This window comes from Pygoscelis adeliae, unplaced genomic scaffold, assembly GCF_000699105.1.
Source record: "Pygoscelis adeliae isolate BGI_AS28 unplaced genomic scaffold, ASM69910v1 Scaffold1, whole genome shotgun sequence".
In the NCBI taxonomy this organism is placed as follows: domain Eukaryota; kingdom Metazoa; phylum Chordata; class Aves; order Sphenisciformes; family Spheniscidae; genus Pygoscelis; species Pygoscelis adeliae.
This window is the reverse complement of record NW_008824051.1, coordinates 6083631-6101203: the sequence shown is the minus strand read 5'-3', so window position 1 is coordinate 6101203 and position 17573 is coordinate 6083631. Positions and strand designations below refer to the sequence as shown.

Sequence of the window (17573 nt, the reverse complement as noted above, 5' to 3'; positions counted from 1 at the left end):
CATTCAGATTAGTAGAATTTTAAGTTGTTTTTCCCCAGATCAGCTAGCACAGATTTAATTGGGTATGGTAAATGGCATATTGACCTAAAGCTCACTTATTTTCTTAGCAAATTATGAAGGATCGGTGGATGAATGTTGGCCATGAAGAAGAAGAACTAAAGCCATATACTGAGCCTGAACCAGATTTTAATGACACCAAGAGAATAGGTAAGACTTTTACAAGGATGTTGCATCTGATGGTATAGGCAATTGTATCTTGTGAGTCAAACTAAACCATTACCGAAGTTGAGATACAATCTCATTGTACAAGTAAAATGTTTTCTTTTTATTTAAATGAGAAATTTTATTACAGTGCCTTCCTTATAGTTACCCTTGTGACTTCACTGAGCTGACATGAATCTACAAGCACAGCAAAAGACAAGATTACAGAATTCAACAGGCAGAAGGAAACAGATTTTGTTATGAGGGCAAGAATTTTTACCCGCTGTGGGTAAAAGATACTCTGTACTACAGAGAAAGATACTGTTGGCCCTGTAGCCATTCACAGTTTCTGTTTGCCAATGTTTTATTTGTTTGTTGAATAACATTTAATGTTGAATAATGTTGAACTATGTTCAATAACATAGTTCAGAGTTTTCAAGAAGAAAACAATGAAAGAGGGGAGTTGTAGCCGTTTTGATTCTGCATAGAAAAGATGATGTTGGTTGAGCTGAATCCCAGTTACCTGTTAAATTATAAGGGTTTTTTTCTGTTTTCATTGTCCTTAAGTTGTCAGTAAACCCAAGCACTTACTCTGCTAATGTATCCTAGCTCTTTTTACTTTTAGACATTATGGTCACAATGGGATTTTCAAGAGAAGAAATCCATGAATCTTTAGTAAACCAAAAGTATGATGAAGTCATGGCTACTTACCTGCTTTTAGGTAGAAAACCACCTGAAGTAAGTGCTACCTAATTTACATCTTCTATTTTGGCCTTTATATCTGCTTGGGTTGAATATTCTGGTTGTCGATGTTTTTATGAACTATTTTGTAACATCTTTTAAAGAATTGTAATTGATAACTAATTAATGTCCTTCCCTTTTCATATCTTCTTGGATATCCTGTTAGTTCCCATATGAAGAAATAGATTGAATATAGTATCTTCACATTTGCTTGTAAATACGTTGAATTGCTTTTTTAAAAAGCTAGCTGTTAATCTGAAGTGGCATAACTTTTAAGTGCCGAATCTTCTTCCTGTCATGTGTTTACAGTTAAAATCTGAAATGGTTGATTTGACTAGAGCAACTACTCTTCTACCTACTAAGACGTGACATCCTTTATTTCTCAGAAATGTACTCATCCTTTCTCACTCGTACACTATAGTATAGTATATTTTATTATTTAATAAATAATTGCATTGTAGTCATTAATAAATTTATAATAGAAAATCTCTTGACTGTTTTGGAACTAGAGGGATCTGTAGATCTTTTGGGACCACAGGGATTTTCAAGAAATCAAGCCGAGACCAAAGCTTTCTTTTTGAAAGAATTTTTTTCCTGCTGCTTCATTGGCCTTCCTTCATTTCTAAGATAGTGAAGATCTGATATGTGCATCCTTGAGTGCATTTTCCCACAACATCTCTGAACCAGAATTCCCTTGTGATGGCAGAGCATGGAGGGAATCTGTCTAAAATGATTTTGACTCAAACTGCTCGGAAGAGGATATTTGTCTTTTCCACTGCTCTTACAATTTGTGCTTCTTTAGATATCGACAAACCAGTGGCTGAGTTACATACTTTTTAAAGATGTGTTGAAGGCCATAAAGAATCTTGAATCAGTAATACTTGCTTTTTTTAGCTCTTCTGACTCAATCCAATGCATTTTGAAATTGTTCTGAAGCTATCAATGCTCTTTAAGCTTTAAAAAAAAAAAATGCAGGGGGAGCCATTCTTTGGCTTAGGTTTTAAAATAGGACAGTTCTTGTTACTGTCAAGATTCTTCTAATTTTATTTTGAGCATTCATTAACTTCTTAGCTTTTAGCTGTGTGTTTTTAAAGCGCATTAAACACAGATGAGGTGATAAAATCTTGAAGAAAATTAAACTCTGGATACAATTTTAAATTTAAAAAAAAAAAGACTTTGATTGGAACTCTTCACTTTATTATGCCATAAAAGTACTACTGATGTTGAATTTTGTTTATGCTTTGAAAAACTGTTTTTCTTGTAGTTTGAAGGAGGCGAGTCCTTGTCCAGCAGCAACTTGGGTCAAAGGTCTCGTCCTAGCAGCGACCTCAACAACAGTTCTGTGCAGTCTCCCGCTCACCTGAAGGTCCAGCGGAGTATATCAACTAATCAGAAACAACGGCGGTTCAGTGATCATGGTGGGGATGACATTCCAACAAGTAAAGTAACATACACAATTTAAGTCTGAATGTGCAGTGTTTTGTGAACCTGGGAGGTCCACCACTCTGTGCATTTGTTGTGTATCTCATCGTGCTCCGCTGTGATGCTTTTATTTGTATGAACGCTTCTGTGGTAAATCTGGGTCAATGTAATTTACGGATTGAATTTTTTGGACTTGTTAGTTGGTTGACTCACTAAAGAGCTTGAGGATGTTTCCTGTTTAGGAACTAGGGGCAAAATGTTGGTCTGGATAAACTCAAAGGCTGCAAACCATTACGTTTATCAGTAAATTTGGAGTTGGGGCCAAATTGTTTGTTTCCGAGAGACAACAGTTTTACCAAGTAGTCAGGAAACATTTTCAGGTGAAAGTGGTTACATCACAAAGGAGTGCATATTTAAAACATTAAATGAAAGGTGATTTTATTTATTTTTTTTCCCCCTCAAAGAGAACCAGCAAATGACATATTTCTAAAATGTTTGGCCCTTTTCTCTGCCTCACTTATGTTGTTCTTTCTAATTTTTTTCCCAAGACTATACTCCCTCTGTGCTAGTGTGGTGGTGTTTTTTCCAAAAAAGTAACCAATATTTTGAAGATCACCAGCTGATGTAATTTTATTTCAAGGGAATGTAAAATTCTACCAATGGAGGATTTGCCCCAAAGCATTTTAAAGAATGACGAGTGGGAAAGAACTGTGATTTTTTCCAAGTATAAACATGCTTTTAAACAAAGTAGTTCTAGGGTTTTCAGGGGAAAAAACATCTTTCATAGAGTTTAGAGGAAAAGACATGCGGCAAAAAGTACTAAAAATAATTTGAAAAGTATCCTCTAATTCCTTTTTTCATAATATTGCACAAATTACATGGGTTTAAAATGAGAATTAAAATACTCTTCTAGGTTTTACGTATTGATATGAAATGGGAACTAATTCTGAACTGCAAATTGGTGATGAAGAGTGGGTAAAAAGAACGTAGGCTGTCAAAGCTCAATTTAATAACTTGGTATATGTGCTGAGTTTGCAGTCGTAGTTGTTTAAAATGCTTTTTTTGGACTCGGGGAATTATATTTAGACTATTTTGGCCAAGAAAAATGCAGTGATTATTTTTAGGTATTATTAATACTGTTTTTATTTGGCAGTTGGTCCCTCAATTCCTCCTGCTGTGTCATACACAAAAAGGGCTCAGGCAAATAGTGTGGAAAGTGAACAGAAAGAAGACTGGGACAAAGATGTCTCACGCAAACTTAGCAGCACTACAGTGGGATCCAAGGGAGAGATGGCTGCAAGTCCACTTGTGGGTCCCGAAAGAAAGAAATCGACTACAGTTCCCAGTGTGAGTGTGCGCGCTTTTGGTTTATTATATTTATTTTTCCCTATTTAAACAAAATCTGCAGCATAAGGTTACTATAGACCTAATGGTTACTGAATAAGCCACTAAGTCTATTTCTGGTAACTTTTACTGGCAGACAGAAATAGGCTACAGTGGATGTCTTTTAAAATAAACCTTTCCCTTCCCCCCACAACTTGACTTTTTCTAACAGTAACGTAACAGTACGCACAAGAATGTCTGCATTTGGGCAAACTGAAGATCTGTCAAGACAAATAGTGGATATTTTGAAAGAACATAAGAACAGAGCTAATATGGAGTGCTCTTTTTCTGGTTTCTAATGCTTGTATATCTACAAGGAAGTCAAGGGACTTCCTGAATTGGAGTTTTCATCTGAATGATCCTACATGGTATCTCTTACGAACTTTTTTCTCTGTGAATTTGTCTGTTCAGCTTTCTGAAACCACTTCATTTTGGACTTCAGAAATGGGGTGAGGTGAGGGGCAACAACCCACTTGTTCCCTGGCGTGTGTGCCCGTTGATCTTATGAGTTACAACCTGGTTCTTGTATTAAGAAATGATTAATTTGCTAGTCCTTCTGTTATGATATCATTCGTAGTTTTGTAAACCGCTATCATATTACTGCCTCAGACATCTTTGTTCCAAATAGGAAAGTCCGTCTCTCCTCATGTGAAAGCATCTGCTTTGCCTTGTGGAAGTTCATGTGCGGTAGTACCGGTGTTCAGGATACACAACGAAAAAACACTGCATAGTGTTTGAACAGCTACTTAGGAGCAAGAGTTCATGTGAAGGAAAAAAAAAGAAATACGCATGAATCATAACTTAAGATTCAAGTATACTTTTTGCTATTTAAGAGACAGGCTGTATTAAATACAAAAATTCTGGTCATCTTTTAGTACAGTAGATGGGATTCTTGTTGTCCTCTGGGATTCTATGTGCTGGCTCCCATCTTGGATATTCTGGGAAGATGATATGCATTTCTGCTAGAATTCTCTTCAAACAAAATAAATGCTGAAGTTCATTTAACTCTTAATGTTCTGCAGGCTGTGTTTGCAATACATCCACAGATGCTTTAAACAGTGTTTTCAAATTTTAAATAGATTTCACACACACACACACACAAAGAGTCTTGGAAATTATGGCTGTGTGGATTACATGCAGGAACTTTGAGTCTTCTAAGATTAGATTTCATATCTGAGCTTTCCCAAAACTATATTGCCCCAAAGCTGATTAGTCATGTATGGTACAAGCTGATATGTCAAAAGCATTTCTCTGCTTTGTGAGAACTGATTAAATGGAGTATCTTTGCTATGAAGAATGAGAAATTGATTTACTTGCTAATAACAACTTCAGTATTTGTACAGTTTTAGCTCTGTTACTATTTTGGGGACTTTGTGAAAGGCTATGTGATGGGCACGATTAAGGAATAGTGGTGTCTGATATTGCAGCAGTAGTTAAGGTTGAGCAGCTTACACAGAAAAAAGTGAATTTGTTTTAAAAAACTCAAACATTTAAAATGAACAAAGCTAATTTAATGTGCATAATTTTAAAATACTTTTGTGTAATTTTGAGGGTAACATGATGTTAGGGAAGGCAGGATTTCTTAACAACATATTTATCACCTTCAGTCATATTAGTCTAACTTACAAGAGTTTAATTTCAGTAACAGTTACTGCAGTTGTTAATCTTCCTTATGAATTGGCTTTGAAACAGTTTATTCAGTAGTCTCTGCAGGGTGATACTAACGCTGAAAAGCTGTAGATGAGGGAGACCTAAACACACAGTAAATCTTGCAGAGTTCATGGTGTCCTACAGTACCCGAGTTTAGTGTATTTGAATTTTGTGCCAGTATGTAATGTTAGCGCTTTGCAAACCTCTCCCACCCCAAATTCAATATGTACTGTATTAAAAACTGAGAATTGTATGTCATGTACTGAAAGTAAGTCTTCAGCATCTAATCTGTGCGTGGCAGGGGGAGGAGGAGAATGCAGGTATTTTATGAAGCTTGTGCAAACTGAAATTAGTAACAGAAAGTCCCATCAGTATTTGTTGCTACAAGACCTATTTGCCATGTTATCTGCATCATAATTTCTGGGTTGACTGACACAGATCGATAATCTTTTCATCTTTCTCTTGAAAACCCTTTTGACAAGGGGCAACAAACTGTAAGGCTGGAGCTCTAGTTGGCTGTCGTGGTTTAACCTCAGCCAGCAACTGAGCACCACACAGCTGCTTGCTCACTCTCTCCCCCACCCCCAGTGGGATGGGGGAGAGAATCGGGGAAAAGTAAAAGTGAGAAAACTCGTGGGTTGAGATAAGGACAGTTTAATAATTGAAATATGATGATGATAATAATAATAAAAGAATATACAAAGCAAGTGATGCACGATGCAATTGCTCACCACCCGCCGGCAGATGTCCAGCCAGTCCCTGAGCAGCGGCCCCCCCGGCCAGCTTTCCCCCAGTTTATGTACTGAGCATGGCGTCGCATGGTATGGAATGTCCCTCTGACCAGTTTGGGTCAGCTGTCCTGGCTGTGCCCCCTCCCAGCTTCTTGTGCACCTCCAGCCTTCTCAGCCCGTAGAGCATGGGAAGCTGAAAAGTCCTTGACGAGTGTAAGCACTGCTTAGCAACAACTAAAACATCGGTGTGTTATCAACGTTATTCTCACCCTAAATCCAAAACACAGCACTGTACCAGCTACTAGGAAGAAAATTAACTCTATCCCAGCTGAAACCAGGACATCAGCAACTTAATCTGCCCAGGGAAGCCTTTCAACCAGACCAATAGATGTGTTCTCTGGGATTCCCGTTTGTTCCTTTGATCCCAGAGACAATTCAGTAACACAGTATGTGGGAATTGGGTAATAATACTTACTAAAGCAAGTATCAGCAAAATTACATTTCTCTACATTTTGTTTTAGCGTACTCTCAATGGTACAGCAGTGAGGTGGTGAATGAGCTATTGGGGAAAAAAATAGCTGATGATATAAATGACTTGTGTCAACAGATTAACCTAGTTCATTTGAAGACATTAAGAATATACGTAAGCGGCTGAAACTCTATTTTGATTTGCTTCCAATGCTTACATTTTTGTACAACATAATATATAGTAGAATAAAGTATTTAATTTAATTTTAGTCTTAATTTTCTTCTAGAATAATGTATTTTCTGGTAGTGGAATGACAAGGAGGAACACTTACGTTTGTGAACGTTCTTCAGATCGCTATTCTGCAATACAGAATGGGAAGGACAACAGGTATTCTTTAACTTTTCTTGCTTATTAATTTGGGTACAAGAAGAGAGGCACAGAAGTAGGTTATGCAATTAATCAATACCATTATGAAGCATGGCATGAAATACATAAAGTCCGACTGTATGTTTTCATCTTGTCTTCCACTGCAGTTTCTATGTTTGTGATGAAATTTATGTCTAAATGTGTAGATCTGCCTTTGCCTCTTTTTATGGAATCACGTTTATTACCAAGGGTTGTCTTCCAACACAGAGTAAGGTAACTATGCTCACAACTAAATAGGCGATTCTGCTGTGGAGAACTTCAGATGGATCACCCTGACAGTGGAGCCTGATTCTTTTTCATTTCTCTCAAAGAATTGAAATTGTTAAGACTTGTCGATCCTTTTCGATACCATTTTTTGGCCTAAATAATATTTTAGTAGTGATGGTAACCAATTTGTATCTGTATGCGGGATGATAATTACACTCAGTTTAGTATGTTTTGTTAAATACTATTGTATTTAACATTGACACAATTACTTTTTTAAAAATACGTTCTTTGTTCATCCTTGGTGTTAGTTAACCCCTGTACCTGACTGAAAAATAAAACATTGGCTTTAATGGAGAGTAATAAAAACAGGATTTTTATTTTTTTTTTTTTTAGTTTAAAGCAATAGATCCTACTCTGATTTTTTTAAGCTATTTAAATAAAACAGTTAAGGTAAAATGAAGCAAAAAATCCCTAGCACGAAATAACATAATCTAGTAATGATGCATTTAATTTTGGAAATAGGAAAAGCATAGGGCTGTTGATCTATATTAAAATGATAAGCTATGGAACATGTAAAGTACAGCTATTTCAATTGCTTTAAGGAAGTATGTTAAAAAACACAAAACTAATTTTCAATATTTAATTTCAAATTATTAGGTGGGTGTTTTCAAAAGTGTCTTTCCAAACTTTTTTTATAATGTTCAAAATATTTGAACAACTTTTGTAACAATCCTTGTTTAAAAAGAAACAAGATAACACATTTAGATTTAGGGTTAAAATATATACTAAAATAGATTTTTCTGATCTCAAAGATCGATAAAGTTTTTCTTTCAATAGATTTAATACCAAAACCACTATAATGAGAAGGGATTTTATTTTGAAGTTTTTCATTTTACAATTTTTTTTCTATAGTATTGAAAAGACAGCTGACTTTTAATCCCTATTCCTTTCATCAGTGCAATGAATATGCTTAGTTCTTTGAGCACACTCTGAAAAATGAAGGACGAGGATTTTCTTTTGAGCTGTATTTTTGCCTTTCCTACATTGTGTTGCAGTTCAGTTTGGATTTGGTGTAGCTGAACATCTTGGGTCATTGGATTATTCATCTGAAATCTTTACCTCTTTGCTACAGATATTATTTAGCTTTGGGACTGTTGTTGCTAATACATTATTAATGCAACTTCATTTATGCTTGTAGAGGCAAAGCTGTAGTTTGGCCTAAGTCATTTGACTTTTGTTTTAAAAATTAATAACACAGTAGTTTTGTCGCTACTTTCATCCCTTCCTCGCCACTTAGGCAAAGCAGAAATAAAAGTACCGGTGGAAGGGACTGTGTCTTGAAGGGGTTGGCTCAGCCTAACAGTGGCTGGGATAGAGAGCTGGTACAGAAGGTGAATATTTTTGCTTGAAGCAGAGCAGACCATTTTGTTCCCCTTGGCAAGCAGCCGCAGGTGCTGCTCTGCGAGGCTCAGGAAAGAGCCTTCCCTCGCCTGGGGGAAGGGAAGGCTTCCCACTGCCTTCCTCCCGGGGTCGGGGGCAGACTTTTACATCGTGTCTCTATCAGAGAAGTAAGCTCCTGAGTGAGCTTTTACAGCTTTTCAAAATTTTGATTTCACTCAATGCTTATTTGAAGGCAGGTTGAGGGGTTTTGGTTATCATGTGCCTGTAGGGATTTCATCTTTTGGAAGACATATAGAGCATGGCAGCCCCAGGTACTGATAACCAGAGGATTTCTCAAATTGCAGTGCTGTCACTGTCAGAGGCGTTTTATGGCATATTGACGTTCTCGAAGGTATTGAAGATGTCTTTCAGAAATGAATGCAATTTTGTGTTGCTGAAGACGTGTAGTAGCCATGTAATAAGGTACAAGTAGTTCCACATACGTAACATTGCAAGGTGTTACCATGATAGAAAATAAAGTGATTGGAAATATAGACGTGAGGCTACCTATGTTTTGTTTGTCTTTCATTGTTTCTTAGGGATATAACACCTCTAACTATTTAATGGCTGAAGATATTTGGAAGAACCTAATCAGAATGGAAGGGAATTTTTTTCCTCTCCTGAGAATATTTTGACCGTTTACCAAAAGTTCAAAATTGGCAACTTTTTGGTAAATAAGGGGAAAAGATAATTCAGAATTGCTTTCGTGGCTGTTGAGTGGTTGCTGCCTGTTTTCTCTTCCATAGGTCAGGGCTTTCTGATGGAGCTACCTTTTCCTTAAAACACTGTGGAAAAGTCCAGAGGAGAAGTACAACTTGGTCCTTTAAAAACACAGTCACTTCCAAGTGATAATGTGACAGCAGTTGCAAATGTTTCAAGTTTTAGGTGGTTGAGTTTTAACTGAAAATAAGGGTATTCACTTCACAAAAAGAGAGTCTATTTATTCAATCTATTTAAGTCTTGCAAATTTCTTTTTCAGTATTTTTTACTATTTCCATGTATTCTTTGTACTCTTTCTTCATTACTTTGAATAATGTGTGTGTAAGCTTTAATCTTGGGAGGAATGAAAAGGCCTAATTTAACATATATGGTGATTTGATTTATGGATGAACATAATTTTCTCAGAATTCTGTATTACTTACTTTAGCTGACTAAGGCAGCCTGGTCACTCAGTCTTCTGGTTATTTAAACAGCACTTGCTATCTTATAAAAGAAGAAATTAGTTGTTATTTTCCCTGTTTTCTATGGGGTTTTAGACTAACTTTTCTCTTCTCTTTTCATTTGTCCGTCCCTCTTGCCTTGCTGCCATGGTAAAAGCCTAACAGAAATGTCTGCAAGTAGCACATCTTCTGCAGGCTCTACAGTAGCTTCTACTGTATCAACACGGCCTCGACATCAAAAGTCCATGTCTGCCTCTGGACATCCTATAAAAGTTACACTGCCAACCATCAAAGATGGCACTGAAGCTTACCGACCAAGGTAATAAGTTGATTATTATTTCTTTAATGCTGTGCACTTTAAAAATGTTGTTGTTCAGTTCATGATATGCTTCAATATGTTTGTAATCTATTTGAAACTGTCATGTTGCGTTCTGTTCCGAAACAGTAGCTTACTCAAGTAGTGTGGGTATTACAGATGATTTAAGCCTGATTTTGTTCATCACACGTTTGCACACAGTTAAAGATGTTCCTTGACTGCCTCCTCCTGGAAGCTTCTGGAAAACCTAAGTAGTTAAAAATTTAACTAATTTAGACAGGACTGTACAGCACAGACCACCATAAATTCAAATGAAATACTGAAATGTTAACCTCTTGGTTTTGTAGATTGCTAGGCTCATTTCTGTCTAAAAGCACCATAGTATAGTTGCTCTTACTATTAACTGCCCAAATAGCTTTATACATTTACTATTTGTGCCAGATGATTACTACTTAAGAAATATCTGTTAAGTTTTTGGAGTGCTTGTGTGTTAAAGGTTTTGATGAACATATTTTTCTGGAAGAGGGCTGGGAACACTTTCAGATCTTACTACAGACTTTTCTGCCTTTTTTCCTTTGTCCTATTATCTGTGTATACATTTTAACTGCTTTTAATACTTGAGATAATTTGATTTTACAATGAAAATATCTCTTGATTATTTCTAAGTATGAATCATAAAAGCACCTCAGTAGCAGATTCAGGTTTTGAAAAATAAAAAAAAAAAAAGAATCAAGAGCGGGGGTTTTCTTCCTATCTTTGAGAAATGGTTGTCATGTAGGAGGGTTTCTAGCATAGTCTTTCTCTTTATTTATGCTTCTGTTTTCCCAGCAGTGCAACTCAAAGAGTGCCTGCTGCTTCCCCGTCTGCTCATAGTATTAGCACTACCACTCCAGACCGAACCCGCTTTCCTCGGGGGAGTTCAAGTCGAAGCACTTTCCATGGTGAGCAGCTAAGGGAGCGGCGTAATGCCACTTACAATGGACCGCCCGCCTCACCATCACATGAAACCGGTGCTTTTGCACATGCTAGAAGAGGGACATCAACTGGTATAATAAGCAAGATAACTTCCAAGTTTGTTCGCAGGTTAGTACCTCGATTTTTAAGAGAAAAAAACAAACAAATGGAAAAAAAAGCTCAGCCTATAACTAGGGCCATAATTGCAAAGTCATGGAGAATTTCTAGTTTAAGTCTGAAGTAAATGTAAATTTAGTTAGAATGCTGCTTGTTTTGTGTGTTCCTTCAAGAACCTGCCTTGTTTTACTTCTCTGTGTATATGGTAACCATTATGTTTGACCAGCTATTCTGCTTCTTTATCTTAAAGGAGCAAGAGAATGCTACTTAAAAGGTTTTTTTGCTCATGCTTTACAGCTAAAATACAAAGATGCTACAATTAAGTTAAAATCAAATGAACTTAAATGCTGTGAGCAGTGACTTAAAAATGAGTCATTATTTAATAGTAACAATATTTTACTTTTTCAACTGGGTGCAGTTTGTTGCAAGGGCTATATTTACAGCAATTTTATTGCTGTGCTTAGAGGGAATAGGTATTAACAAATTATTTCAGGGAATTCTAAAATCTGTGAATAAATGAGAAGCCTAGAAGTGGGCAGAAGTCTGGATGTCTGGAAATACTAATATTTCAGTACCATGCAGCCTCTCATATCATGTTACCAGCTTCTTCAAATGTAAGTTCAGGATTCTAAAAGAAGAAAACCCACACATCCTGGACCTGCGTTCAATCCTGTGATGATGCGAACAGTAATAATACTGCGAGGAGAGGTGCTGGGAAAGATTTTCAAATGCACTGTTTAATATCAAGTGACTGTTAACTTAACAGTCACAATAGCTTTCCCAAAATGGGACTTAATTTTCAGTTTGCCTCTCTCTAACAGTGATTTACGTATAATTCTTAAGCCTACTTATGGATGTGTCCATACTGCATTATTGCCAGTTTTACAACAGAATTATATCTTGGAAACATCTATTTTCTTTACAGAATCATGCTGTTATGTACTGTATTCTATCATTTGTGTGTTTAAAAAAAAAAAAAAGGATAAATTCAAAGCTAGGTTAAGCTAGCAGTTGCAAATTTGTAAGTAAAATATGAATTGCATAAGGCGATATCACAAGGGAAGAGAGGAGAGAAAGCTAGAAATGTGGTGATGTTCCTCATAAAATCGATTTAACCTGGTGAGCTGGTAGTGTGTCTAAGTAATACCTCCTATGATGACCTAAAAAAAAAAAAAAAGTACGTGAATGATTTTCTTTTTTCAGAAACCTGAAGATACAGGACTATGATCCTCCATTGTTGGTATCTCCAGCACTTACATAGTTGGGGGGAGAGAGTTTGTTCTCTGGTTTTAAAAAGAGAAAAAAAAGTTAGGTAGTCAACTGTGGTGTCAGTGTAGACTTCCAAATGGGATGAAAGGTATTTTCCGTTAAGTAACTAACCGATTTCAAGAGCATGGGCTGGTTTTTTGCGTTATAGCTCATTGTTATTTGCAAGGAATGGTATTGTGAATTTTTTTGAAGAGTCAGATCAAAGAATTAATATTTTCATTATATTAAACTACAATATTAAAATAATATTGTAAACTGTTAACACTGTAAATTGATGTCTTTTTAAAATGATCTTTACTATAGAACACTTTTATACCATTTCCTATTATGTTTTATACTGCTAAAAATTCATTTTGCTATAGTGAAGGCCTTGCAGGGTTTTTGTTTGTTGTGTTGCTGGTGGTGGTGGAGTGTTTTGTTGGTGTTTTGTGTGTTTATTTTTTTTAAACTTTGGGTTGTTTGAGACTCCTGGTGGCTGGGATTACACGGGTGGAGGTTCGGGAGGGGTTGCTGTTCTTTTAGTTGGCTCACATAACTGCATGCCTTTTAACTTCTGTACTGTTCAGGAAATAATGGTTTAAAGCATACTTTGATTAAAAGGTGTCATGAAAGACTTTTTTTACTATCTTTTGGCGAAGGTAAATGCCTTTTCTGGTGAGTATATGAAATAAATGCATAATGAGAATGCTTAATGAATAGGGTATTGAAGTATTTTGTATCAATGGTTTATGTCAAATAATATTTCTCTGATGTTATTTACTAAAGTATTTGTGTTTTGAAGGTATTAAATTAATTAGCTAATTGAAATTGGGTGCTAAAATGTTTGTACAGCAGCACTAGGAACATACCTAGGTGGCTTATACAATCTATGGATATATTTCAAGTGGCTTCAGACTAAAAAGGCATAATACAAAACCGTTCCTTGGTAAAGTACAGCTCTAATTCAACGGGATAAAAAAAGATACGTTTAACCTCAAGCTCACCAGTAATCTTACCTAAGTCAACGTAACAGCTGATTTGCTTGAAGTTAAGCAGATGCTGAAGTAACCTTTCTGAACTGGGCTCCAAACATTTGGTCTCGCAAACTCTTAGGCACGTCTTCTCTTTAATTACTTGAGTGTGCTTAAGCATGGGCATGTACCTAAATGCTTTCAGGACTGAGGTCTAAAGGCCTGGCCCAGAAGGGTGCAGAGTGGAGCCCCCCTGGACCACCTTGATCGACTACTCCTCTGTGCTTGCTGGAATTACATGTGGCCATTGCTCTGTCTGCAGTAGGTTGAGAACAACACGTTAATTTTACCATCAGTTTAAAAACAACATTAATCAATTACATGTCAGAGCTGAAAGAAGTTAAGTTATCATAAAGGGAAATTAAAATTACAGCTGTGAAAAAAATATTATTAAACAGTATTAGGTTTGACATTACTATACTGATTTATTTTTATTTTTTTTTGTTCAGCAGCTATTTAACGTTGTTCTAGATGTAGGTTTTCTTAACTTTTATTTTTCACCTTTATCATTGAATCTCAACCTTAACTTTGTTTTGAGGGATCCAAGTGAAGGCGAAGCCAGTGGCAGAACTGACACCTCAAGGTGAGGAGCCACTATTAATACTTCGCTCCTAGGTCTTTCGCATCAAGGTTTAAGTGATTTCTTAAAGATTTTTAATCAGGATGTAAAATAGAATAGTGCTTAAGTAATCTGCATTTCAAAAATGTTTTTTATTTGGGGGGAGGGGGTTTTGGTGAGGTTCTTTATCCCTCATTTTTGCTTTCTTGCGAAGTATTTAATATAAAACTTTTATTTAAGCATATTCCTTTGAATAATAAAGCCCCCTGTAGGAGCTAACCAATCATTTAGGCACTTAAAATCATGTTTTGGCTTATAAATATTTAATGGTGTTTACTTTTGGTTTCAGTGGAGAATGTAGTATACTTTGTGTGTGTCTGTGTGTATATATGTGTATATTAAATTTTTACTATAGTTACATACTGTGTTCATTACGAAAGCTGCTGTTTGCCAGAAGTAAACACCTTACAGTCCCTGAGAAATGAATGTCACTTTGCACTGAGAAATAAAATAAGTGACATTCAGACAAAAAGGGTGGTGACTGCTAAATACTGAATTTGTATGGCAACCGCCATACACAAGCCTATAGATGCTTTGTTAGTAATAAAGCATTCCTTCATATGCTCATTTTCCAGTATATCTGCTCTTTTGCCATGTTTCAGCATTTGGTTCTGCATTTTTGGTGTGCTTAGCACAGTGCATAACTCTTTATTTTTATGCTCTCTAATGAACAGGCATTGTAGTTGGCATTCTAAACTGGTCACGTACAGAACGTATCGACTTAGTTTTCAAAACAGAAAGCCTTTATTAAAAAAAAAAAGCAGCATATTCTTAACAGGATACATTGCTTAATACACAATGCATTTAATCTACGTTAGCCCTTTTCAATTCAAAGTCTATTAGCCGTCGAATTCTTGACATGGAAAGGGAAAAGAGATTAATCAAATGTTCAAATGAAATGAAGTGTGAAGTTGCTTTCAGCTCTTGCTTTCATTCTCTAGCTTCCTCTACTTTTTGTCATCCTACAGTGTCTGTTTTGGGCTAAAAGTCGTTTGAGATCTTATCCCTGCCATGCTCTATCCCTTAATATCGATGTGGTTCTCTGGGGATCACACTGCAAGTTAAATTAAAAATGCTTGTTTTGACTCCTCTCTGAATAGCCACAGTTTATAGACTATCGAAATGAGAACAGCACCTTTCCCCAGCGATGCATGGGGAGGCATCAGGCATCTCAAGTACCTGGGACAAGAACAGAAATAGTTGGCTGTGGAATTACTTTAAAAGAATTAGTGCTGTTTCTCAAAATGCTTTCTACAACAGAATAAGTAATCTATTAGGTAAGGAAGTGTCAGAGTAAGATCATTCATTGGAAACTACTCCCTTGAAATTTTGTCCAAGTCATTTTATCAACTAAAATACTTTGTGTCTACACGTTTCTTCTGTGAAAAAGCTGCTGGCTGTGTACTCAACTGGTTGACAAACAAGCTGTTTACGACCAAATTACAGCACAAAATTCTGCTTCATCAGTTAAAATAAAGCACGTTATTGTAAGGTCTTTCTACACAGAGAGAGGTCAAAAATACATAATAAATGCCAAAGGGGGGGAAGGCGGAAAAGAGGGGAGGGAATTAACAGAAGACCTGTGAATCGCAGGGTGGGGGTTCTTCCTCTGCTGCTTTTACAGTATGATTTATGCTTCAGGATTGTGTCCCTCAACTTCAGTTTTGTTGGTGTATGGCATGCTCCAGATCATGAAATCAGCAGAACTTCAGTCATGCTTTTACATAGATTCCACTTTCTTTAGAGCAGTATGGAGTAACGTGTGTCTGCTGCAGTTACCATTGCACATGTTGTCATCAGAACGTTTTAGAGCAGGGGTTTCCAGACTTGCTTTGCTTGTGTGCCGCTACTGGGAGCTGCACCAGCGCTGGCAGCAGCTCCCAGTGCTGTGCCGAAGCGCGCGTGAGAGTAGGAGATGGTGCGCAAGTGTTCCAACAGTATCCGCCTAACTCTTCGAATTAGCGTGCGTGTGACTAGTGGTGTGTCAGTCGCGGTTTAGAAACCCCTGTTCTAGAACTGTATTTCTCTTCTGTCTCTTGGCTATACTGCTTTTATTTTTGACTATTCTGTGTGTCGCTTCTTCCAGGAGTGCTTCTGGGGAGCCAAAAGACAGAGAGAAGGAGGATAGTAAAGATTCGAAGCCACGCTCCTTGCGGTTCACGTGGAGTATGAAGACCACCAGTTCTATGGACCCAAATGATATGATGAGAGAGATTCGGAAAGTGTTAGACGCTAATAACTGTGATTACGAACAAAAAGAGAGGTTTTTGCTCTTCTGTGTTCACGGTGACGCACGACAAGATAGCCTTGTTCAGTGGGAGATGGAAGTCTGCAAACTGCCGCGATTGTCGCTCAATGGAGTTCGTTTCAAGAGAATATCTGGGACTTCTATCGCATTTAAGAACATTGCCTCCAAGATAGCAAACGAGCTTAAGCTGTAAAGAGAACCTAAATTTTTTGGGATCAGGGAAGATTCATACATGATCTACACTTTGAATGTACTGGTTACGCCTAATGTGATTGGCCTGTGAAACTCCCCATGTAGAAATTGCCCTTATTGCAATAAGGTTATACATAGTTATTCAGAATTGTAAAGTTAAATCCAGTATGACCTATATTAAATAACTGTAGCTAAAGAAGTTATGTTCACATGTACAGGTAAGTATATAGAGCATTCTGTTCATTTTATGTTCATAGAGTTGTATAATAAAAAGATGACTGCTTAAATTCAGATCTTGTATAGTTGTCTAGATTTCTGCACAGAAATGTATGTTTGATGCTTTCAGTTGGAAAAGTTCTTCCCTATCATTTACATTTTTGGTGGTTTTTATAAGTCTTACCTCTATCATGCGTTTTTTAAAAAACTTGTGTCCTGAGTCAAATGCACAAAAATAGTTTTCACAACTGTAGCATGACCATTTTTAATTATTTAAAGGTTGTTCATGGTTTGAACCAAAAGTCGATGACTAATCGGCTTTTGATCTACACGAGACTGTTCCTGCTTATCTTTGGCTCTTATCCTTGTTATTGGACAGTGTTTAGTTGGGAAAAAAAAAACAAAAACATGTTTACAGTGTTGGCACTTAGAGTTTAAAAACTTAGTTCTGCCTTGGGCCAGCTCAGAGCTGTGGGGGAACAGAAACCGGGCGTAAGTGATGTTCTGTCTGCAAATTACAGTGCTTACTCCCATGGCCCATTAACAAATGTAGCACCAAAACGGAGAACCGTAATTATTTCATTTGAATATCATGGTGTAAAATATCACTTGTTTGCTGCCTTCAGAATACTATAAATTCCATTTTATGGAAATATACTAATATTGGGACTGTTTAATAGCACAAGATAATCTGAAGTGTTGACCAATTGTATAAGTTAATAATACCACCTCAGGAATTAGCTTGGCTTTTGGAACATGTGCCCCCAAAGAGTACATGCAATTCCACCTAATATTTTACAGC

The 17573-nt window shown here is 36.7% G+C and overlaps 1 protein-coding gene across 4 annotated transcripts in view; it reads left to right on the top strand.

Annotated features, from left to right (window-relative positions):
• Window positions 1-17159, top strand: part of MARK1 (MAP/microtubule affinity-regulating kinase 1) — a 37608-nt gene extending 20449 nt beyond the window's left edge. The window contains exons 9-17 of one of the 4 annotated variants that reach the window (XM_009333671.1): window positions 108-207; window positions 827-939; window positions 2207-2360; window positions 3518-3711; window positions 6884-6984; window positions 9988-10149; window positions 10978-11229; window positions 14035-14079; window positions 16202-17159. In XM_009333671.1, the coding sequence (XP_009331946.1) occupies window positions 108-207; window positions 827-939; window positions 2207-2360; window positions 3518-3711; window positions 6884-6984; window positions 9988-10149; window positions 10978-11229; window positions 14035-14079; window positions 16202-16556 (1476 nt within the window). In that variant the 3' untranslated portion in view covers window positions 16557-17159. Of the gene's footprint in view, window positions 1-107; window positions 208-826; window positions 940-2206; window positions 2382-3517; window positions 3712-6883; window positions 6985-9987; window positions 10150-10974; window positions 11230-14034; window positions 14080-16201 lie in introns of all 4 variants that reach the window. The other 3 variants (XM_009333672.1, XM_009333670.1, XM_009333673.1) reach the window with 3 other exon arrangements.
• The last annotated feature ends 414 nt before the right edge of the window (window positions 17160-17573 follow it).